Below are 26,081 nucleotides of genomic sequence, written 5' to 3'. Positions count from 1 at the left end.
GTAAGTTTTAGGATGCAACCATCTAGGCTGATAAAGCCGTAAATGAGAAACTTCAGATGCTACCTTACCATATATTTTTATGATAAATTTATCAGCATACTTTCTTCTCAGTCAGAATTCTTTACATTGTAATTTATGGTTTAGAGGATGGATCATATAAGTTAATTGATTGATGGAGATAGATCCCATCTATTAAATAAGTAGAATTTATTTCTATCAAACAATGAATATAATGATCTATCTTTTAAATCACAAATTACGGTTCAGATGATCTATACTCTTAAAAGATAAGTTTGAGATTTATAATTTTAGTACAATAATAAAAATTTAATTATATTTTTATGTCTCAAAATTAATATAATATATATAAAGAGTCATATCATTTAGAATTTTAACTATATTAAAGAAGTTTTAATAAATTTTTATATCATTAACGTAGCATATTGAAATTGTAAAAAAAATAATAATTAAAGTTCTGACCATTAAAGGTACTCTTATGCGTATCACATGGGCCTTACTGGCGATGTGCGCTCATGGGGCCATGTGTTAGAAGAATCTGATTCAGTTAGAGTCGGATTGTGAAGCTTATTGGGGCATGTGTTAGCACATGAAATTTGATGCTGTCAATGACGATGGAAATTTTGGTTGCAATTTAAAGTGAAGATTATTTTTACATTGAGCTGTATTCTATGAAGCATAAAGAGTATTTCAAATTTTAAATTACTAATAAAATATTATTTAAAAAAATTGATGACATAGGTAATCAAGAATTCCTTTTGAAAAAAATAAGTTGAAAAAAAGACATTAAAAATTGTGTCATCGGTGTGTAGTGTAGTATATGTGTGAACTTACTCAATACTTATTGGGGCATATTAACTCAGCATATCATATTGTTGTACAAATTAATTTTTTTTAATTAACTTTTATTTAGTCAGCTTCTATAAATAAATAAATAAATAAGCTGAAAAAAATGACACTAAGAAGCGAGGTAAAAAAATGAATCAGGATCATAAATTTAATGGTCCAGATAAAACTTCAAATTATAAAAGTGAGACGGCAAAAAGGAATGCAAGAGAGATTAACGAATTTAATCATCCAAACAGATATATTTATTTATATAATTATAAGTTAAATATTCTTGATTAGTGTTTAATTTGTAAGCTTCCCAAAAAAAAATTAAAGAGGAGAGAGTTTGGTTGAGTTGAATGAAGCGTTCAATATTCACTTTTTAATTATATTAAATATTTATAGTTAATCGTGACTCAGTCAGCTTCCACTGAACAGAAAACGAGTGTCCAACCGATAATGAAATATCTAAGCTTTAAATCTCAGCTGTAAAATATTTATTATATAGATAGATTTCTAGAACACGTATCAATTTATTTTGTTAGTTGATGCAGGGGCAGATTCAGTGGGGAGGGTGGCATCGATGGTCACCCTACTTTACTAGTAGTGGAATCCTTAGTATTATGTGATTTTAGTGGTGGAGATGGAAGATACCGTCCTTTGTTTATCATGATCATCCCTCCATAATTGAATTCTTGGATCCGTATAAGTCAACTCTAAAATTAATCAATTTGGATTAAAAAAACGAGTGAAAAAATTATTATCACGTGACATGTTCAGCGTAGGAGGCCGAAGTCTGCAACTTTACTTTGAACTCCAACTTCCTTTTAGCAATATTTGCTTCCTGAGAGTATATTCTGTAGTTTGCAGAAGCATCGCCCACTCAACGGTAGCAAGTAGCAACGATCACCTCCAGTTCCACTTTATTTGGAGGTAATCAAATCTCTTATAATTTGCCATCAATCAAATCAATAGTTCCATCTACTACGAGACGTGTGCCGTTGATTACTACGGTCTTTGTTTTGTTTTTGCAGCTCTTTTGGTTTGCAGATCTGAAAGAAGAGCAAGGATCTAACGCTGCTCTCTGATCTGCAATCAGATGGCGGTGTCACTGACAGTGGTGGGGGGATGGTTCGCGCAGGCCTTCATCCAGACCTTGATCGATAAGGCCAGCGATAAATCCATCCAACTGTTTGCCGAACGCCGGGGTTTCGCGGCGGACATGGATAAACTGCGCATCTCGTTGCTGGAGACTCAAATCATCCTTGACGAGGTGCAGATTAGCCGGAGCAACAACACCAAGTGGAAGAGATTGATGCAGGAACTCAAGGATGCTGCTTATGATGCTGAGGACTTGATTGATGAGTTCCAATACCATTTCCTCAGGCAGAAAGTCAAAGGTGAAGAAGACGACAAGGAAAGTGGTTCCAGTGGCCTTCCAGACATTTTTTCTGCTGCAAAAGAAAAGTTGTTTGGTTCTTCTCATTCCTTGGAGGAAGATGCCATGAGAGCTAGCGTGGTGGAGATTCAAGGAAGGCTGGACAGAATTGCTAACAGTATAAAGAGCATCATGAATGTGTTACCACCAAATGATAGAGGGAAGCAACCAGATCAGATGAAGTTTCAGACCAGAGAATCATGCTCTTCCCCGGTGACGGACATATTGTTTGGCAGAGACAAAGAACTCAATCAAGTGGTGGACTGGTTGTTAGGGTCAGCTAAGCAGGTGGAACCAGCATCGGGATTTCTCAACGATGCCCTATCCGTGTTGCCCATCGTCGGTATAGGAGGGGCTGGAAAGACTACTCTTGCTCAGTATGCCCACAAAGACAACAGAGTTCAGGATCATTTTCATCTCAAGATTTGGGTGTGTGTGTCTAACAATTTTACGGTGCAGGGACTCGCTAAATCTATAATAGAGTCAGTAACTCTACAAAAACAATATGACAATATGGGGTTAGAATCTCTTCAAAAAATACTCCATCAGCATATTGCACAAAAGACGTTTCTGCTTGTTCTGGACGACGTGTGGAGCGATAATAAGAGAATCTGGGAGAAATTCTGTGCACTACTCAAAGTCGGAGCTTATGGTAGCAAAATCATTGTTACGACTCGAGATATGAAAATTTCTAAAATGGTTAGCCTGGTGGAACCAATCTTGCTTCATGGTTTAGACAAAGATACCTTTTGGCAATTGTTCAAGAAATCCTCATTTGGCACACTTAACCCTGAAGAATATCCGGAGCTAGAAGACATTGGTAGAAAGATTGTTCGCAAGTTGAAGGGCTCACCATTAGCTGCAAAGACACTTGGCAGTGTTCTGCAATCAAATTTGTGTCAGCAACATTGGGCCACCGTAATGGAGAGCGACATATGGAAAGTAAAACAAGATGAAGATGACATTATGCCAGCCCTGCATTTAAGTTATCAATATCTTAATGAAAATCTGAAACAGTGTTTTGTTTTTTGCTCGTTGTTTCCTAAAGATTACAAATTCTATAAAGCTGAGTTGATTCAAATGTGGATGGCCGAAGGCTTCATCGAAGATAAAAACACAAAGAGGATGGAAGATGTTGGAAGTGATTATTTTCTTGAGTTTGTAAACAGATCTTTTTTTCAAGAATTCAGATATGATTATGAATTTGAGGACGAATTTGTGATGCATGACCTTATACATGATTTAGCTGAGATGATTTCTACGGAAGAGATATGTAGGATTGAAAATAACAGACAAACAAAGCCGCCTTCCACAACTCGACATCTACGAGTAGAAGAAGAAAAATTACCGTTGGAGTTCTCAGGATACAACAAGTTGCGCACCTTGGTGTTGAGAAAAAATTTGCCTCCCGATAGCCTTTTTGAAAAACTAAGAAGCATTCGCGTTTTGGATGTAAGTTGGTGTGATTTGCAAGAGTTATCTGAACATATTGGTAAATTGACTCACCTCCGTTACATTGATATATCATACAATTTTAAAATTAAAATTTTGCCTGGATCATTATGCGACCTTTATAATTTGCAAACACTGAAGGTAATATGTTGTCCTGAACTACAGTTTATACCACAAGAATTGGGTAAGTTGGTCAATTTGAGACACATTGTTGCAGATGATGAATTCTGGGTGATGATAAAGGATGTACGGAAACTAACTAATCTTCAAGAATTGCAAAGATTTAGTGTTGAAGAGGACGACAGACTAAAGCTTGGACAACTAAAGGATTTGACACAGCTTCACGGTACACTTTGTATTCAAAATCTTGAGAATGTTGTCGATAGCAAAGAAGCACAGCATGCTGAGTTAAAGAACAAAGTCCACCTAAAACAGTTGGAGTTAGATTGGAATGATGAGAAGGATGCCAAGTTGGAAGAGGAAGTAATTGAAGGTCTGCAGCCACACGAATCACTTAAAATATTGAAAATTGAAGGGTACAATGGAGGTAGGTCGCCTAGTTGGTTGATGCCAAAAGTTCTATCCAATTTGGAAAAACTTGAATTAGTAAATTGCAATGGATGGGATGACGTTCTGCCATTTATTGGTCAACGTTTGCATCTAATTGAACTTATCATGTACAGCATGCCTGCTTTGAAACAACTGAGTCATGAATTTGAAGGCAAGTGTTTTCCAAAGTTGAAAGTGCTTAATTTATGGAATTTGCCGGCATTGGAGGAGTGGTCTTGGACTGAGGGCAAAGATCTATTTCCCTGCATGCGCAAACTACTTGTCAGCAATTGTCCCAAACTAAAGAGATTACCTCCTTTCCCGCCTTCCCTAGAAATATTGGAAATAAAAAAGTGTCCCAATCTCATATTAAATAGCAAAACGGAAGATGAAGAGGAAGTTGGCCGCCATGCACTGCCATCACTCAAGGTATTGGAATTGGCAAACAGTGGCGAATATGCAAAACTTTTGACCGACTTCTTGCACAACCTTCGTTTAGTTATTCGATTGAACATAAGGGATTGTCCATACATAACGTCTATTCCTCAGGCTCAATTGTTAGAACTGCAATATTTGTCCATCTCTAATTGTGTGGAGTTGAGAACAATGGAGTGCTTAGGATTCCTTAAATCCCTCAAGGAATTGAGGATCGTAGGATGTCCTAAGCTGGTTCAGTTGGATGTAGGAGATGAGCAAGCAGGGAGATTGTCATCTCTGCGTAAATTATATGTGGACAACACTGCTCTGCTTAAAATGTTTCCTCTGAGGAACTCATTGTCATTCATCACAGAACTTAAAATTGAGTCATGTTCTGAGGAGGTGATATTTGAGGAGTCGATCTTGGCGCGAAGCCTCACTGCTGTTACATCTCTAAGCTTCTCTTATTGCAAGAAACTACAGTCTCTGCCGACAAAGCTGCTGCATAGCTTTCCCTTACTAGAAAATTTAATGGTGTATTGCTGTCCACAGCTCCAATCACTGCCAGAGATAGGACTTTCTCCCCTTCTAAAAAAATTAGAAATATGTCACTGTCCACAGATTCAAGCGATGCCAGAGGATGGGCTTCCCATGTCACTAGATGTTTTCAAGTGCTCAGGCTATGTTCATCCAACACTGATGGAGCAGTCAGAAAAGTTCAACGCGAAAAGAGAGATGAGGAGAGTAAGTACCCTTGACGCCCGTTATTTTCATGTATAGAGAGCTTTTATTTTGCATTCCTTCTATCGTATTTTTAGTTGATCTTCGCAATAGAAGAATCATAATCTCTCTTTTCACGTGTATATATATACTAGTACGGAAAATAGTGGATGACTGACAAGTCATTATTTGATATATTCTTTTGGTTTGATATATTTTTTTTGTTTGAAATTACGTGTTTTCTAACTAATTACATATTTTAATTGACATTTTTTATCATGTTTATAAGATCAGGATTGTTTTGAACTTAATTATATTTCTCTCTTTAATCATGGTATTTTTCCTTACATTGTGAATTTGGTTTGGTAGGACATTGAAGTTGTTTGAATTGACACATGGTTCAAGAGGAAGCAAATCATTATAAGGGGAAGCAAGATTCATCTAACCAAGTGAAAGAGCCTAATGCTCTACTTGGGTTCAATTTGACTCCAACTCAATTCATGAAGCCAACCTATTGTGCTCAACCCAAGTTCAATCCACTACCCAAAAGCCCTAGAATTCCCTTAGACCACACCCAAAACGCGGTTCAAAGCCAAGGTTTAAAAACCCAGGTTCGGCATTGTGAACAATGGTTTGCGCTACGGTTCATCGTGCCTGATTTCATCTTTGTGCATCACATGTCCCATCTCTTCGTGAGATTTGCATCTCAACTTGACTTCATCGGTTTTGAGGTTTCCAGCAACTTGCGTTCAGCTTCCGATCACCTGGGAACGCCGGCGAGAGGTTTCTCCAGTGTAATTCTGTTTCCGTGATTTCTCTATTTCCGCTACTAATCGGAGGCGTTTCTCCGATCTAGTTGTTCCATCTCACATCAGCAAACATTGGAGGCGTTCCTCTATGTTACTAAGCTCATTCCAACGACAATCCATCACCAATCGCCTCTATACAAATCAGAGATTCCAGTTTCCAGAAATCCAGATTTTCCAATTACTCAATTTTAGATTGTGTTTAGCTCACTTGAGAGGTTTCTTTGGCGTGCTGAACTATGTTGGGACTGAGTTTGTAGCTGAGGGTTTCTTCTCCGACACCTACATGAAGTGTTCGCCTTTGGTTCTTTGTGTGACAACAAAGAGAAGAGAATTTTTGAAGTGTGATTTAGGTTTAGAGATGAACTAGTTCAATTCTGCAATTCTGTTCCTTTAATTCATGTTCCCGAATTCTTATTTCTACAATTTAGTTCTACAACTTGTTTCTGTAACTCTGAATTCTGCAATTCTGTTTTTGAATTTTTGTTTCAGCAATTTCAATCTCTGCAACTTTGTTCTTGCAAATTAATTTCTACAATTCCTGCAGATGTGTGCATGCTTAGTTTCTGAAAACCCTTGTTAAGTTTGATTAGTTAATTTCATAATCTAGCGTTGCTTTGAGTAGTTTAAGTTTTGTTAAGTTGTAATTTGTTTCTCAAGTGCTAATTAGCTCAATTTTTGTTAAGGAATAGCTTCAGTTAGTGTTAATTGTTTGGTTGCTTAATTCCTAGCTTAGGTTTAAAATTCTGCATTTTCTTCATTGTTAGCCAATTTGGATTTCAATTTGAAGGGGCTGTAATTTAGTAATGCTAGTTATTTTAATTAGTTATTCCTTTCCCTTTTCCCTTGTTGAGTAGTTTTTAGCTAGGTTTTAATTCCTGTTTTAGATCAGATTTAGTCAATTGTCATTTCCTTTTCTTGTTTGCTTTTCATTCTTTAATCTAGGATTTAAACCAAAAGTCCATCAACCTCTATTTTAAGGTGAAAACTAGAACAAGTATCCACCTATTAGTTCCTTGAAGATTCAACTTGGACCCTATACTACATCATTTCTTTTGTAAAGTTGAGGATTTTTAAACACTCAATTAATTTGGAATTCATTCGTGACACTTAGTGTGGATTATACCAATGACCCCAGTAATAGGGTGGAGACGATAGTCAAGATAACGTGACAGTCAAAAGTCAGGAGGAGATGACGGTCAAGGTCAGGCACTACAGGTTAAGATAGTTCACTCCTCTACTCCCGACCGATTTTACGCAGATCGGACATTCAAGGCTCAGCCCTCTCACTTCTCCTGGCAACCGCCCTAGCCTATTCTCGGTCGGTCTATAAGTCGGTTGAAACCTATGGATCAGTCCCCTCATTCCTCAGCGACATGGCTCCCAGATTACGCTCAGTTGGATTCTCGCCAAGGGACAATGTTGTTAGGGAATTGCAGCAATCTATCAGAATAAAGGCCAGCCGTCAGGGAATATTTCGATACTCTACCACGTGCACCTTCTGGCAACTGAAATTCCCTGACACCCTTGTTACCTAATGATTGCGGAGATTACATTTGACAATATAAAAAGGGAGCTCCTCTCCATTAGCCAGGCAGGCTCACACGCACATTCACTCACATCTATTACTGTTCATTTTTTCCGCACTTTTCGCTTTGATACAATACTAAATAATTTCACGAATATTTACTTTGAAATATTAGCTTAGATGTACCTCGTGTCGTTGCGTTACTAAGTATATTGGCCAAGCCACGTGTTCCAATAGCATCACCAATAGCTTTACATTCATTGGGATTCAAAACTGGCAAATGTATTGATTTTTGCATTGCTTCATCGGTGGATACACGCATGCAATCCTTGGGTAACAGAACACCATGGAGAAAGTAATTAATGTTGGGGTTGTAAAATTACAGACATAGTCCTATATTAAAAACACATAGGAAAGACCATGAGTTTATCAGAAAAAGATATCTTCATTGATATGAGACATTTTGGGTAGAGCTCAAGAGCAAACCATTAGAGCTTAGACCCAAAGTGGATAATATCATATCATTGTGAAAATATCTAAGGGGGCGTTTGGTTTAGGGTAATAAGAGTGGGGAATGGGAATGGGAATCATTGATTCCCATTGTTAATGTTTGGATTATAGGAATAGGAATACAAATAAGGGAATGAATCCTTGAAATTGGGTAATGACTCATTCCCATGTACCTCCCCTTCAATGAGCCATTACCCTATTTTCATCAATCAAAATATTCCCTTATTCCAAAAATACCCTTGACTTAAAACTAAAATTTTCTCTATTAATATCAAATATCAAAATTTATTTATTTATTTTTTCTTTTATATCACTTATCTCTCCTTATTCTCTCTCATTACATTTTTCTCTCTCATCATTGTTTCTCTCTCATCATTTTATCACACACTTTCTCTCTCCTTAATCTCTCCTATCACACTCTCTTTCCTCTTTTTTTCTCATTACACTTTCTCTCTCATCATACTTTCTCTCTCCTCAATCTCTTCCATCGCACTCTCTTCCTTCTTTTGTTCCTTATCACACTTTCTCTCTCCTCAATCTCTCCCATCACACTCTTTTTTCTCATCACACTTTCTCTCTCATCATACTTTCTCTCTCCTCAATCTCTCTTATCACACTTCCTCCTTTTTTCCTCAACACACTTTCTCTCTCCTCAATCTCTCTTATCACACTTACTTCTTTTTTCCTCAACACACTTTCTCTCTCATCATACTTTCTCTCTCCTCAATCTCTTCCATCATATTCACTGTTCTTTTTTCTCTCACCATACTTTCTCTCTCCTCAATCTCTCTCATCACACTCTCTCTCCTCATTTTTTCTCACTATATTTTCTCTCTCTTCATCCTCTCCTATCATACTTTCTCTCACATCATATTTTCTCTCATCATGCTCTCTCTAATCACACTCTTTTTTTTCATTTTCTCTCATCACACTTTCTCTCTCATCATTCTTTCTTATCACACTTTCTCTCTCATAATACTTTCTCTCTCATCATTCTCTTTCATCATATTTTTCTCTCACATTCATCTTTCTCTCACATCTAATTTTTTCTCTTATTTTCCTTTAAGGGTAAAAAAGGAAACTTTGATTTATTCCGATAGAAGATATACAACTAACCAAACATTGCTTTTAAGAGTGATATCCATGCTCATACCTATTCCCATTCCACAATACAATGATTCCCATTCCGATTCCTATTCCTAGGAAAGAACCAAACGCCCCCTAAATTTCTTTTGGTCCTTCACTTGATATCAAAGTCTGGATTGCCAGAGGTCTAACCATCGATTGTGCACAAGAGCTATGGTCTAATTAAGCCATGTAAGTAGAATATTGATCTTGAACAAAGGAAGTGAGTGTTCTCATATCAGGATCAAGAGAATCATACACCAAGTAAGAAGTCCTAGTTGCAGTTAGGTAAGGAAGTCCTAGTAAGTCAGTTGAACCGAGGGGCAAGAAAACCTAGTGGGTCGAGAATCAGATATGGAGGATCCTGTTGTCCTTTGTTTGAAGGGGGGATTGTTGGGGTTGCAAGGTTGCAAATATAGTTCCATCTTGAAAACATATGGGAAAGATTATGGATTTTTAAGAGAAAAATATCTCTATTGGTATGAGACCTTTTGGGTAGAGCCTAAGAATAAAATTATGAGGGATTAGGCCCAAAGTGAATAATATCATATCATTGTGGAGATATCTAAATTTCTTTTAGTCCTTCAATTAACTCCATTGACCTCAACAACTATACCATATGCAACAATGTATGTGCTAGAATCCAATTTCAAAATAACAGGTTCACCCTAAAAGACAAATAGTTGTGTCATTGAATTATGCTAACTCTTTATTTCAGTAATATATAACCACAACAACTTATATACTTGTAAAGCAACTTGTAAAGCAACTGCTTTATTCATAATTGTCATTGTGTTGAGGTAATTTTATCGAGCAACTGCCTTTGTCATCAATATCACTAACCCATGCACCTTTTTTGTAGACAATTATTTCTAGTTTTTGAATGCGTGTATCTAGTTTTTGAAGCTACCAACTCTCTCTTTTACTCAATCATTAGATCTCTGTCAACATCGTCAGTCTTCCATCTTCTACCAACATTAAAGCATCATGATAGAGTGATATGACCTCCAACAACCCTCACACGTCCAACATGTTCTCTTTGGTAAGAATATCTTCTTTTGTCCCTTTTATTTCCAGTGTACCCTCATGCTTTTGTTGTATGTATTCATCCTGTCATCCAAATGAAAAAAAATTAACTACTTTGAAAAATTTCATTGAAATACAATAATTATTTTTTATGAAAGTTTCTCATAATATTGTCCATTGTTATTTTCAACTCTTGGTCATTGAATTTCACTTTTTTACTGACCCTTCATTTGTTCCAAATAATAGCTCTATCGATTTTAACATCGTCACATAATTCATTTGCCTAAGAATTAGGACAATCGAATGATATATGTCAAATAAGAATGATTATTAAATGCTGAAAAAAACTGTTATATGAATATCACGATGTCAATAAGAAAAAATGTCTTGTATGATGACGAATTTTGAAATATGCTTACTATTTCTTTAGCATATCCTTTACGAGTAAGACGATGAGCATATATGTTCTTTCTTCTCTCCTTCTATTGATCACTTAGTTGCTAATCAAGTGAAGCATTCTACATATGAAATTTACTAATTCGTCAATTATCTTAATGTCTACTTATTTTGAAAGAACAAAACAACTAAACTTACAATGAAGTTGTCGGACATGCGAGTCATAACAAAAGAAATCCAATCATCTATTGCAAGACCATAACCACTAGGTGGTTCATTTAACTCTTCGGATTTGTCAAGCTGGTTCGAAATGAATGTCTGAGTGAGATGGGATTTCAACTATAAAACATAAAATTGGAAATCCAGTAAAAAGAATTACATAATATAAATATATCATAACGATATGGATACTAACATTTGACTAAACACACAAACTTACTTTACATTAATAGATTATCATATCAATTCTTTAACATCATTTGAAACTTTCTTCCACGTCTTGTAAGTTATCTTGACCTTTTCTCGAGCAAGGAAGTCAATGTAACTTTGAATTTCAATAGCAGCTTCTCCCATTGGCTGTCCAAGTTTATTGAATCTTACCTCTTATCGAATTCCATGAACCCTTTGTCTAGCAAGCTTATCCATGATATGAGCTCTAGATGTTCTTGTTGTTTTAGTGTTTGTAGTTCCAGCATTGTCTTACCCTCCAAGTTCTTGTTAGTGGACGTAGTTGCAATTTTTTCTTTACCCTTCCCAATCATTACAGGTTATCCTATTCTCTTGATCGAAGCATGAATTGTGTCATCACTATCGAACTTGATTTTAAGCTTTCCAAAGGATGACATAGAGTCAGATCTAATCTATTGATCAAAAAAGTAAAAAAGCATATCAATATTAAAAGAAATACACAATAAGAAATTCATCTTCAAAAGAAAATCAACATACACAAAGAAAAAAAATAGAAATTCAATATTGTCTACAAAGTCATATTCAAAAACAAGATACATATCAATATTATCTACAAACATATCTTCAAAAGCAAAATATATTTGGCTAAACATTGTCGAACCAAGTCCCATCACAATCTTTACGAAGGCATGGAGGTTCATTGTCATCTACTCTACAACATCCATTGATGGTAACCCTTTGCTAAAAGATTGATAGTGGATTACAGTGTCTTCCAATTCATCCCCATTTACATATTCAAATAACTCTCTACTAAGAGTTGTAAGTATAATACTCTATACAGGATCTTTAATGTAAAATACTTGTTTTGCTTGACTTCTCAAGATTAAAAAAAAAATTGATTTGAATCCAATTCTTTTCGGATTTACCAAAGTGAAACCAAGCTCATCTACTTTAATATCATTATTATTCTCCACTCAATTACATTTAAACATTGGAATTTTAAATTCCTAGTAATCGAGTGATCGTATTTCTTCAATAACTCCATAAAAATCATGTCAGACACAATTGAATTTTTATCGTTTGCACTGGCAACTTGTATTGCCTTTGCGACTAAGCTTACTTTAAAGTTTTGAGCAACTCGTACATTATCACGTTCTTTCATAGCATAAGTAATCCCATCAATCAAATAACTAGAATATTCTAACACTTTCTTGCTAAGTCTACGGGCTATCCACTTCAATCTTTCAGATATTTGAAAGGTGGAATGGTGAACTACACGTTCAACCTATATTTAATAATATAATAATATTTATATTTTGCATAAGATAGCAAGAGTTGTATATATGCTAATACCAAGTACTTTTGGAACATACAATATCATGCAACCAGCTACTGAATGTTCGGTTATGATCATCTTGTAACCACTTTTTGGACTTAGCTTTATGAGGAAATTTCAACACCACCATGTGTGTCCTAATGGAAATATTTTAAATAAATAAACCAATAGAATGTATTCAAGTGGCATGAAAGTATTGATAAGTTGGAGATCTTACCCGATATAAGGATCAATCTCATCATCATTTGCCAAAACGTAACGATGTGTTTGCTGCAACTCATCATGACCAGCGAAGTGCACTATTGCTCCCGATAAAGGCTTAGTACGTTCTACTTCGCGATGCCTTGGTAGTATCCCAATTGTGTGAACATTGAACAGATAATCTGAGCAAAATTCTATAACCTCTTCAGCAATATAACATTTGGTTAAACACCCTTCAGGCTGATCGTGATTGCGCACATAACCTTTCAAAATCTTCATATATCTTTCAAATGGGTACATGTGTCTATATCAAATGGGTCCACACAATTTTACCTCTCACACAAGATGAACAGTTAAATGAATCATTATATCAAAAATGAAAAGAGAAATACTTTTCAAGCAAACATAATATCATCACAGTCTCTCTTTGCAAGTCATTCAACTTTAAGACGTATATTACTTTACTATATAACACATTGAAAAAGAAACACAATTGAGTGATAGTATCTCTAACATGTTTTGGCAAGACACTGCGAATGGCCACTGAAGTAATTGCTGCATTAAAAATGGTAGTCATGTGACTTAAGGCCAACAAGTTTCAAATCCTTCATCGACACAAGGTTTTTAATATTAGATGAGTAACCTTCAGGGACCTTTATTCCCGATAAAGAATTGCAAATACTTCTTTTCTCATCTTTACTTAGAGTGCAATAGGCAACTAGTAGAAACATTCTCTTCTCCCCAATCCTGGGCGCCAATTCAATCCTTAAATTAATTTTCATAAGATCTAATCTTGCTATGACCCCATCCTTTGTTTTTCCTGGAATGTCAAGTAACGTACCATGAGACTTTCACAGATTTTTTTTTCGATGTGCATCACATCAAGAATATGTTGAACATGTATGTCTTTCCAATACTTGAGTTCAAAGAATATTGATTTCTTTTTTCGACATGTTTCTTCATCATTCCTCTTTGATTGTAGTTTTCCGCTAATTTTCCCCAAATGATAATTAATCCTTTCAACTCTTTCCAAAACTTCATGGTCACTCAATGGATTTGGTGTAAGATTAAACTCTTGATTCCTATTAAATGCCTTCTTTTGCCCTTGATAAGAATGACTTAAAAGTAGAAACCTTCTATGACCTGTATATGACATTTTTCTACAATGTGTCAACCTTGTCGAATAAGTTTTTTCTGCACAATTAGGACATGCATGATATCCCTTTACAATACATCCTAACATTTCTCATATGCAAGAAAATCATTAATTGCCCATAGCAAAATGTTCTTCTTGATATGCATCATATTCTTCAACACCTTTATCCCATAAGCATTTTAAGTCATCAATAAGAGGTGCTAAGTAAACATCAATATCATTTCCCGATTGTCTAGGGCTAGATATCAACAAAGTAAGCATAACAAATTTTCTCTTCATACACAACCATGGTAAAAGATTGAATGTGATCATTAAAAGTGAGCAACAACTATATGCAAAACTCATCAAACTATGAGGATTGATCCCATCTGTTGATATAGTCAATCTCAGATTTCTTAGCTCAGAAGCAAAATCTGGCCACATGCGATCAAACAATTTCCAAGAAGGTGCATCACTTGGATGACATAAGTATCCATCACGAATTCTTTTATCAGCATGCCAAGTTAATTCCTTGGATATCATCTTATTCTGAAAGATTCTTTGAAATCTTAAAATAGGTGGGAAATACCACAAGACATTTGCAGGAACTCCTTTTACCTTAGATTTGTTTCTCAACTTCCACCTTGATGTTCCGTAAATAGGGCAATTAACAAAATCTTTATGCTCCTTCCGGTATAAGATACAATGTTGTAAACTTTTCTTTGTGTCATACAAAGATAAAGGTAATTCATTGTCATCTGGAATCATTTCTCCAAACAAACTAAGTAGATCGGTGAAACTTTTATCACTCAACTATATTTGCCTTCAAGTTAAATAATTTCACAATTGTAGATAATTTTATGAATTTTGTACATGCAGGATATAAACTTTTCTCAACATCTTTAAGTAGCTTATTGACTTGGCTTGGATTCTTAGTATAACTATCATATGCAGTTTGCACCATATCTATAGGGGTCTCAGCAAAAGATAGTGTTCATCTTACCCTACTTGATCATTACCATTAATTGAGTTCCCTATCATAGATCTTTCCCTATACCATATCCATGTATAATATGTCAAATCTATACCATTACAATATAAATGCGCTCTTATAGTTTCAACATTTTTCTTTATATTACCACATCTTATACATGGGCAAGGTATTGCATTACGATTATCAGCATTTTCCAATGTCAATTGCAAGAAAGACTCTACTCCAATATTATATTCATATGATAGTCTATCTTTTGGCATCCATTCTTTGTCCATTTTTATTACAAGTACTAATCAGCTAGAAATGAGCCAACACCTATCTTCAAAACAATTGTACATTATACAACAAGATCTTAACACAACAAACAAGAAACAATTAAAAATAGGATTGTTTAAAGCTGTACAATCAATCTTCAAGCAAAAACAAGTAAATAAGGGAGAAAATAGCAAAAACCTTAAGCAACTTTTTACCAATGGTTAAGCAATTGAAAGATAAATTATTAAGCATGTATGTGCCACAAGTGTTTCTGCTGAGAGCTATTGGAATACTTCTGCCATTGTACTTAGTAATACGGTTCATTTCAGCATTCCAGGAAGCAGAACAACAAGATCATCTGCAACACTTCCATGTCCCTTTCATTACCCCATTTCCTTTTATTTTATAGAGAATTTAATTACATCACTATTGTAGAGTTATCTGACATTCATGTAGCTTAAACAAATTTTCAATCCCATTGACCTTGTAGATCAAACTGATAATGTAATTATCCAAAATACATCAGAATTCATCTTTGTTTTAACTTGCAAATCTACCATAGTGTTCATTATAAGGATGCAATATGATAAGTGTACACCAGCCAGCTTATTGGAATATCCATTTGTCACGGAACCTAGATAAATACAAAAGCTGAGCTATTCCATAAACAAGTCTTAAGGAAAAAACAAAACAGAGTATTCCTAGATGCATAAAGATGGCAAAACGTGTTCCATATCATTTTACTAGTAAAAACAAAAATTCCAAATAAGACGAGCTGTATTGAAAATTTATGTTGTCTTTAGTTAAGGAGTAATATAATCAGCAATCAAGTGCTTATAAGACTCAAGAACTGCATAACCACCAGAAATAGTACAATTATGCCAGATTAGAAAGAAGAATAGATTGTTAGGCTATTATTCTAAAAAAGCTAAAGATCGCCTATCAACATTTTCACAATAAAAATCCACAATGTAATTTACTAAGCATAATCTTGAATCTAGACCCTCCGTAGAAATCAAAGATCTTCAAAAACCTAAAACTATGACAATGACTTGTACCAATGATGCATGTAAGCAGGAACATTCGAGTTAACTAATGCAAACTAGAAAGAGGCCTCTTTGGGCTTTAATTCAAGTTTCCAAGAACAAGAACCATAACAATACAAGATTTATGCATCACGACTGATATAATGGGTGCACATTACAGATATCAAAGCGATCTTGCTAACAAGTGATCATAAATCCCCAGATAGTGGCATTGTAAAACATATCCAATAGCCAAGAATCGAAAAAAAAAAAATCCAAATATCAAAAAAAAAAAAAACTTTGATTTCCACATCAAACCAACCTTAACATAAGGAGGAAAAGAATCTCCAAGAAATTCACACAATAGAGTGAGAGAGTGAATGTAAGAGAGAGAACCTCGAAGGAAGGAGGGTAGCTTTGTAATGGAGAAAGAGTCGTCAGTGTTCAATGGCGATGGGAGTGAAGCACTGGAAAATGGCGTGGAGCAGTGGCGGAGGAAGTTAGGTCACTGGCGGCACGGAGGAGTGGCGGAGGAGGTTAGGTCACGGCCGGCACGGAGAAGTGGCGGAGATGGGTTTTTCGTGGAGTTTCGGAGGCAGTGGGAGTTTCGCGGCAGGCGCGGAGAAGTGGCGGAGAGGAGTTTTCGCAGAGCGGGGTTTTGCGGGGATGAGTTTTCACGGAGGTCGGAGGGGGCTTTTGGAGGCAGTGTGTTCGAGCAATTAACCGAGGGCACAAGGTTAGAGTAATTAACGGAGATCATCCATCCATCAATACATATGGAAGACTTTTGTCCCCTCATGCGGTGCAATGGTTATTAAGACATGAGATGTTGTCACATGAGGTCTTGGGGTCGAAACTCGGCGTGACAGCATCACCTCCCTCATGTCTTGGCCATTTGCACTAATGACTAGTAGTCATCCGTGATTTACCTTCTCTATGTTGGCCTAGGGACGCTGGGGGCGAGTGAATTGTCTTTTGTCACATATGGAAGGATTTTCTGGTCCCACGGGGTTATCCGGAGTGGTTAGTGCGTAGAAAATTACCCAATGAGATCATGGGTTCGAATCGCGGGGTAGTTAGGGCATCAATCCCTAGTTCCCGTGCCTCTCTTCCCACTACGCACTAACTTCTCTGGTTACCGTGATTAACCTCCCTCGTGATAATCTTGGACAAGGTACGACGGGGACGCTGAAGTCGAGCATTATCACCTTTTGCCCAATATGAAAGGATTTTCTGAACACAAAATGGTATAGAGAATCCGGCTTACTTATCAACACGCTTACACTAAAATGGCAATTTAATTATTTTAATACGATGAAAATAAACAGAATAATTACATGCGTTTACACAAGTAAATTTCCTCGAAATAAAATATAACAAACACTAGAAAGGAAGAATGACTCCCCCATTAAATGAGATCAGATCCTCTGTCTCGAGATTCTCGTGTCCTCATGTCCCCTCGTCGATCAGACGGACTAGATCACATTTCAAGGATGCAATGCACATCATGAGATTGTAATGATCGTCCGATCGGTGAGGGGATATGGGGACACAGAAATCTCGGGACAGAATATCTGATCTCCCATTAAATTAGCCTAATGACTAGCAAAAAAACAAATAAATAAATAATAATAAAACTTCTATATCCTCGAACATGAAACACGATCAAGGAGGATGGAGTGAGTGTTAGTTTCAACCACAACTGTGCCTAGTTGCGTTGTTTTTTGTTGCACAAGTCGAACCAAAGTAACGAAAATTATTTGTGTATGTGAGGAAAAGGATGTTGGATTCAATTTTATCTGTCCTCTTAATAACTGTCTGCAACTACAAACAGTCATGATTCATTGAAATTTTTTATGTTCATATAAATAATATATTCCTGTTGGATAGATTACAAATAATTGAGCCCTTTGTCTTTGGTTATGCATTTCAAGGTTCGAGCAACCTTGTTTAGTGTACAAAGTAACAAAGTTGTTCATGGAGTTTTCAAAGTTAAAAAATAGCTAATAGACAATAATTTTTTTAAAAAAACATTATCTTTAATATATATAAGACAACTATTTTAAAAAAATCATTGTATTTGATATATAGAAGACAACAGATTTTTAAAAATTGTTGTCTTCTTTTAGTCAACAATAACGATTTTTTGATAAAATCATTGTTTCGTGTTGAACTGTTCTTGCAAGTGTGAGATTGATTGCATTAGAAATTTTGGTTGCCTATATATACAGTATGAGCTAGTTATAAACTTTTGAGTTGCTCTAAGGGCCATGAGATAGTGGAAAGATAGTAGTTATTATCAAGATACTCATGGTTTAATTCCGATATATTTATAAGGATTTTTAACCAAGGGATTTTTAAAATTTGATCAATTTTTAAAATTAAAAAATATTTTCAACCGAAGAATTTATGTCATATCTAATATTTTTAACCCTTATAAAAATATTAGACTCGCAACCAGCCCCGGTCCTAACATTCAGGAGGCCCTGGGCAAAACGATAAAATAGGCCCTAATTTTTTTAATAAAGTAAAATTTATTTATAATGACTTCTTCTAACTTTTCTAGATGCAAAATCATCTATAATATTATTAATTTCAAGATTTTTTTAAAATCTCTTATTCAATAGATAAAATTGTTAATTCATTCAACCACTCTTGCAACATCGTTGATCTTATGTATGTTTTCAGTAATTTTAATTTTGAGAAACTTCTTTCAGCTGATCCTACGGTAATAGGCATAGTCAACAATATTCTATAAGCAATTGCAACATTTGGATAACAATCTATATTTTTTACAAAATTAAGAATATCAACTGCCGACATTATCTCATTTGGTAAAGTTAGTTGTAGTATTTTTAATTCTGTAAACAAATCATCTAACTCAACATCTAATGAATTATCATGCATAAAAGTGGATGTCAGATTAACACAACATTTTCTCAACTCATCATTATCCAATGATTTTAATGTTTTCGAATCAAACAAAAAATCAAATATATTTTCAAATATTTTCATTTCATCAAATCTACTTTTCAAAGAAAAAATTACCATGTCTACAATAATCACAAAATAATCAATTCTAAAAGATTCTTCATGTGATAGTGAAATTTCATCATTTTCTTTCTCATCAAATTATTTTTTTTCTAAAAATACGACGTTTCGTTGAAAATATTGGTATATTCATATCAGATGCAAGACTTTTAGCAATAGTCAAACTTGTTGCAAAATCATCATTCATATATTTTTCGAAATATTATATTACACCATCTAATTGTTTCATAGCAGAATCAATGCACATAGATTTTGATTGTAACTTCTTACTTATCATGTTTATAGCAAATAAAATATCATACCAAATAATCATACCAAGTAAAAATTCAAAACTTTCAATTGAGTTAACTATACTTTCAGCTTCACTCTTAGACTTTGCATCATCACAAATGTCATATAACTCTAATAAAGCACTTTGCACTTCAAGAGCTTGAAACCTAATAGCTTAAACACTTTTAATACGCCTTTCCCAACGTGTATTTGAAAAAGATTTGGCAGTTAATCCTTTCACATTATCAAGTAAAAATTTTCATCTTTTAGGAGAACTTGAAAATAATGTATATATGCGTTGAACTACTCCAAAAAAAGAAACAGTTTTAACAAAGAATGTGTCATATCACTAAGAGTCAAATTAAGATTATGACAAACACATGACATGTATAACACTCTTGGGTTTATTTCAATCAACCTCTTTTGAAATCATTGGTGTTTCCTTTCATATTAGAACCATTATCATAACCTTGACCTCTAATATTTTCAATACTAAGATCAAGTGATTTTAATATATTTTTTAATTCATTAAAAAGTCCAAAACTAGATGTATCATTAACTTTTAGAAACTCTAAAAAATACTCTTCTATTTTCACATTGCTAGATGACATATTAACACATCATACTATGAAAGTCATTTGTCTTGATGCAATCAAGAATTATTGAAAAATATTTTGTCTCCTTAATTTTCTTAATGATAATACTTCTAACATTATCGGCTAAAAGAGAATCAACTCATTTTGAATTTTATGACCAAGATAATGATGATGAATTTCATTATTTTGAATGTGTCTAATATGATCTTGCATCACAACGTCAACTTCAGCAATCATTTCAATCAACCCTAAAATGTTTCCATTACTTTCTTGGCATAGTTTCTCATTAGATCCTCGAAAAGTCAAACAACGTTTAGAAAGACATTTTACAATTGCTAATATTCTTGTAAGAACTTGTCTCCAACGCTCTCTTTCTTTAGAGATTTCTCGTTGTAGATTTTTTTCTAGTCTCATTTTTAATTCCTTCCAAGAGTTCATATTAGTTATATGTTCAATAGAATTTTCATGTTATTTAAGTCGTTCACTGATATGTTTCCAATCTCCAAACTCATCATTCGCTAAAGAACTTCTATTGTTTTCAGATTTAAATATCTTACAACAAAAGCAATAAACTTTATCAACATGTTTACTGAATACCAACCACTTTCGGTCTCTTTCCTCTCCATTACTTAACTTTTTAAAATAATAAGTACTTGAAAATTGTCTAGAGTAGTGATCAAAAGGAAATGTGAGATTTATTTCTCTTATAGACCCCTGTTCAACTAAAATATCACGTGCATTGTTATCAAGATTATCACAATTTCTTGGGTCATATATATCAAGTGGAGGAATAAATTGTTTATCAATATTATTTTTCTCATTATCTACTATATTAGTAACATTTTCATGCTCTCCTAAATTATCTATATCTTCATTAACATCATGAATTTCATTAGATTCATCATTAACATCATGAGTTTCATTAAATTCATCATTAACATCATGAATTTCCTTAGACTCCTCGCTAACATCATGTATTTCCTTAGACTCATCTATATTATCCCTATTTAAAATTTCTATATTTTCATTAGAACTTGTACTTTTAACAAAAAATTTATTAAGAGCACATCTTTGTGATTCAGTTAACTGTTCTAGTCTTTTTCTTTTTTTTTTCACATCCAGAAATATGTTTTTTAGGCAACATATTATAATTCACAAAATCACAATTAAAAAGCTATAATTTAAATCAACTTAGTCTGAGTATAAAAGGAATAATAGCACCTGGATTGAAATTATTTATAAGCTTAGCACTTAGCAGCTTATGCACCTCACCTCGAACACGGTAGACTGTAGTAAAACACCTGTTTATTAATTTAACAATTAAGTCAACATTAAATTCCAAATTTACAATTAATTAATTAACAAAAAATTACTATTCTATGAACAATTACCTAATTAACAAAAAATCCTAGTACAACACCGTGTACAGTTTGTAGACTTGCAATCTTGCACTTGCAGTTACAGACGAAGAGTTGAAGATGAATAGATCTGTAGATGGTGCAATCGTCGGCTCGCAAGTCGCAACAGAGTGGAGCAGCCGTGTAGGGCAGAGGCAAAGGACTGAAGTAGCACTGGCACAGCCGCGCACGGCGCAACGCCACAACCTCGCGGTGACGTGGTCGCGAAGGTGAAGCGGCGCCTCAACGGAGACAGGAAGTCACAGGCAGAGGTGAGAGACGTAGAGGTGAGAGAGGTGTAGTCGTAAGCCGTGCAGTCTAGCGAAGCGATTCGCCAGAGGAGAGGAGCAGGCGAGCAGCAGCTGCTGGCCGGCGTAGGTGAAGGAGAGTAGGAGACGCAGAGCGGCAGAGGTGAGAGAGGTGCAGAATGGGGCGATTTCACCAAAGGAGCAACAACCGACAATGAATTTCGTGGAGCAGCAGCCAGCGGATGAAAAGCAAAGTAAAACTTAACCTAATTCCTAAATAAATGAATATATATACATATACTTATCTATAAAATTTGGGCCCCCCCCCAAAAAACATTGGGCCCTGGGCAGACGCCTAGGACCGCCCGACCTCTCGGCTGGGCCTACTCGCAACCAAGGGTATTTGAGGACATGAATATAATCAAGCCAGGTACACGAACATATAAGAACTAAGGGGGCGTTTGGTATGAGCATGGGAATGGGAATCATACTTTCTCTCTTCATATTTTCTCTCTCCTCAATCTCTCATCACACTCTCTTTTCTCTTTTTTTTTTCATCACACTTTCGCTCTCATCACACTTTCTCTCTCGTCAATCTCTCTTGTCACACTCCCTCTTTTTTTTTCCTCAACATACTTTCTCTCTCATCATACTTTCTCTCTCATCATCTCTCCCATCACACTCACTGTTCTCTTTTTTTCTCATCACACTTTCTCTCTCATCATACTTTCTCTCTCCTCAATCTCTATCATCACACACTCTCTCTCCCCTCATTTTTTCTCATTACATTTTCTATCTCTTCATCCTCTCCCATCATAATTTCTCTCACATCATATTTTATCTCTCATCATGCTCTCTTCTATCACACTCTCTTTTCTCATTTTCTCTCATCACACTTTCTCTCACTTCATTCTTTCTCATCACATTTCCTCTCTCATCATTCTCTTTCATCATATTTTTCTCTCACATTCATCTTTCTCTCACATCTAATTTTTTTCTCTTATTTTCCTTTAAGGGTAAAAAAGGAAATATTGATTTATTCCGATAAAAAGTATACAACTAATCAAACATTGCTTTTAAGAGTGATATCCATGCTCATACCCATTCCCATTCCACAATATAATGATTCTCATTCCGATTCTCATTTCCATGCGCATACCAAATGCCCCTTAATCTTATAGAAATTTTTAATCGGCCATCAAAATGAATCAGGAAGCTCTTGTAATAGGTATTTTAGAAGACCAGTATCCTAAATTACGCGTCCTATTTAAAAAACCAAAGTCAAGTATAACATAATTAACTGTTTGTATCTAGATTATAACCTGATACTCTTCTATGCACCACAGTGAGAGGACAATTTTTAATTAATCCAACATCTTAAAATGACGTCCTTTTGTTTTCATTATCATCAAAATGCTTGGTTTAAAGCAAGCAAACAAACTGTTAGACAAATTAAATATTTATCTTTATAATTATATAAAATAAATATTTTTTATTAATGCTTATTGAAGGGTTAAAAGCTACATAATTGAATATTTTTAATTAATCCTGGCTGAGTCAGCTTCCACTGAAATGAAAACGCGCGAAAAAAAATATCATTGTCACGTGCCTATCCGAGCCGAGCGTAGAGGTCGAAGCCCGACGCTTTAGATCTAAAATTGAAAGAAGGGAGAGAGAAAAAAATATTCCGGTTTGATTAGAAAAATTAATGTTAGTAAAAAAATGTTCACTTTGCTTTTTGAAATTTCATCTGTTTTTTTAATGCGTTATCATGTTATAATAAGAAGTTGGTGTTGGCTCATCTTCAATTGTTAAAGTTTTAAATAATTTTTTTTTAAAATTTTAATATGTCACATCAATATTATAAAAATTCATTGAAACATTCTCAATAATTAAAACTTTAAGTGATTTTTTTTTATAATTCTCTCCACGTATAATTACATGGCTCCATGTATATTACATCAATTTCAATACAAATTTACTATTCTTTCCACAATTAAATGAGTATAATTTTTTAATTTAATATCTTTATATAGTTTTTGATCCGGTAGTAAGAATGGGCCTCCCCCCCTTTTTTCTTGCAAAGTCAACGCCAAGGGGAAGTCACCGGAATAGCCGCCCACCCAGAGGAGAGTGTGGTCCGACCGGACGGACGGCCGTAGACGATCGGTCCGATTGGACTGTCGGCCGGTCGATGGAATCGAGTACCTGGAGGGGTCCGTCCGGCTCGCACTTAGAGTTGGGAGGTACCCTGTCAAATCGGGGTTCCGACGCTCAGTTAAAAAGGTCATGGACCGAGCTGACCTTTTGACCGACCGCAGTCATAAAGCGCCCCTATTTGTTAGTCTCCACAAAGCACAAGTAAACCATTGCGGATGTCCGGTCGGATGTTTAGGTATCCGTCCGCTCGGACTACAAGTTTGGAGCAAAGGAAAAGGCCAGAGGATTTCTTTCTTTGACAACCTGTAGGTTTCACGTGTGTGCCATGCTCCGAATCTTGTGACAGGGGATTCTGCTGTCCCATCGAGGGCATGCTTTGACTGTAGCGATATGGGTCAGGTAAACTTTCTGACAGCCGCGTACCTAGGAAAGGACAGAGGACACTTATGCACTTCGGGATTCCATTGTCCCATCGAGGGCATGCTCTGACTGTAGCGGTAGGGGTCAGGTAAGCTTTCTGACAGCCGCATACCTAGGAAAGGACAGAAGACACTTATGCACTTCGGTACGCGTGCCCAAACTTGACACCGCTCTATATAAAGAACCTCAGGTTTCACCGGCAGGGGGATTCTGGTACGTACTCTGAGACTTCTGGAGCCACCTTGTTCATCGTGATTTACCTGACTTGAGCGTCGGAGGGTCGTCGCTGGGAATCCCCTTCCCGGCTCGACTTCTGTGCAGGATAGCCGGAGCATCTCGACGCTAGTTGGAGATCTACATCAGCGAGCCTTGGAGCGCCACGTGCCCAGCGTCTGTTGACTTCTGGTTCGGACAGGATCAAATTGGCGCCGTCTGTGGGAACGCTCTTGCATCCGATCGGAGACAATGGACGAGGCTGGACGACAACACACGGTGACGCTTTCAACAGAGGAACTCGACGCCCTGGTCGAGATAAGGGCCGCCAAACTCATGGAGCAAAAACAAAAAGCATCCGCCGAGCGGGCGGAGCAGCAAGCAACATCTGCGTCTCATGGCCGAGCGGAAGCACCTCCAACCACCGTCGCATTCCATCGGGCCTTGTTTCGCACTCCTGAAGCCGCACCAGCTCGAAGAGATAGAGGCTCCTCTTCAGATGAAATGCCAAGGCGGGATGACAGAAAAGGGAAAGCCCCCCGGGCAGACTCATCTCCCGAGCGGACCAATCGCCAATTCTCGGAAGATATTTTGCGAGACCCTCTGCCCAAGCACTACGTGCCTCCGACGATCGGCGAATACAATGGAACAACGAACCCGGATGATCATCTGGGTAAGTTTGATAATACAGCCACGCTCCATCAATACACCGATGGAGTGAAGTGCCGCGTCTTTCTTACCACTCTCTCGGGATCGGCTCAACGGTGGTTCCGTAGGCTGCCGGACGGATCCATCACAAGCTTCAAGGACTTCCGAACGGCCTTCCTCCACCACTTCGCTAGCAGTCGGCGTTATCAGAAAACAAGTGTTAGCTTGTTCGCCATCAAGCAAGAACCAAAAGAATCGCTTCGAGCTTACATCCAGCGATTCAACCAAGTGGCGATGGACATCCCAACGGCCACATCGGAGACGATGATGAATGCCTTCACGCAAGGCCTTGTGGATGGGGATTTCTTCCGGTCACTCATCCGAAAGCCGCCCCGAGATTATGATCACATGCTACATCGGGCCAACGAATATATAAATGTGGAAGAAGCGCAAGCCGCTCGGAAAAAGGAAATTCCAGGCGAGCGCGCACCTGTTCATGCCGAGCGGAAACAGCACACCGCTCAGCAGCCACCCAGAGGACCGAGGGCCGAAGCAATTCGATCCCCTCACGTCGGATCGCACGTACAAGAGGTGGCTGCCGCTCGGCCCAAGCCAAAGAAGAGGTGGACCCCTATGTTCTGCAAATTCCACCAAACGGATACGCACAACACGAGGGATTGCCGAAGCCTTCCCTTTGTGTCCAATCCTGTTCCCCGGAGAGCCGAACGACGGTCTCCTCCCCTCGACAGTAGGCAAAGGACCCAGGAAGCCGACCGGACCCTCATAGAGAGGCGACATCACCAGACGTCCGATCGGCATAGATCCCCAAGACAGGAGAGTCGCCGGACGTCCAGAGAACGGTCCCGACCGTCCGCTCGGGAGGAGGAAAATAGGAGCAATACTTCCCGGGG

The 26,081-nt window shown here is 36.6% G+C and overlaps 1 protein-coding gene and 1 long non-coding RNA gene across 2 annotated transcripts; one reads left to right on the top strand and one right to left on the bottom strand.

Annotated features, from left to right (window-relative positions):
• Positions 1 to 1,648: 1,648 nt before the first annotated feature.
• On the top strand, positions 1,649 to 6,719 carry LOC122015918 (putative disease resistance protein RGA1). Its single transcript, XM_042573012.1, has 3 exons — positions 1,649 to 1,779; positions 1,881 to 5,446; positions 5,792 to 6,719. The coding sequence occupies exons 2-3, from the start codon at positions 1,946 to 1,948 to the stop codon at positions 5,807 to 5,809; spliced, it is 3,519 nt and encodes a 1,172-aa protein (XP_042428946.1). The 5' UTR covers positions 1,649 to 1,779; positions 1,881 to 1,945; the 3' UTR covers positions 5,810 to 6,719.
• A 4,422-nt stretch (positions 6,720 to 11,141) lies between these two features.
• Positions 11,142 to 16,887, bottom strand: LOC121999084. Its single transcript, XR_006116794.1, has 3 exons — positions 16,564 to 16,887; positions 12,775 to 12,940; positions 11,142 to 11,673 (listed from the first exon to the last, which is right to left on the bottom strand). It is a non-coding gene; the product is annotated as an uncharacterized LOC121999084 (long non-coding RNA).
• Positions 16,888 to 26,081: the final 9,194 nt, after the last annotated feature.

The sequence above is a fragment of the Zingiber officinale genome, chromosome 1A (genome assembly GCF_018446385.1).
Source record: "Zingiber officinale cultivar Zhangliang chromosome 1A, Zo_v1.1, whole genome shotgun sequence".
In the NCBI taxonomy this organism is placed as follows: Eukaryota; Viridiplantae; Streptophyta; class Magnoliopsida; order Zingiberales; family Zingiberaceae; genus Zingiber; species Zingiber officinale.
Note: the sequence above shows the minus strand (reverse complement) of the source record. Positions and strands in the feature narration are given on the sequence as shown.

Bases quoted from the DNA above. Each gene is read 5' to 3' on its own strand.
- LOC122015918 (XM_042573012.1), top strand. From the start codon at position 1,946: ATGGCGGTGTCACTGACAGTGGTGGGGGGATGGTTCGCGCAGGCCTTC.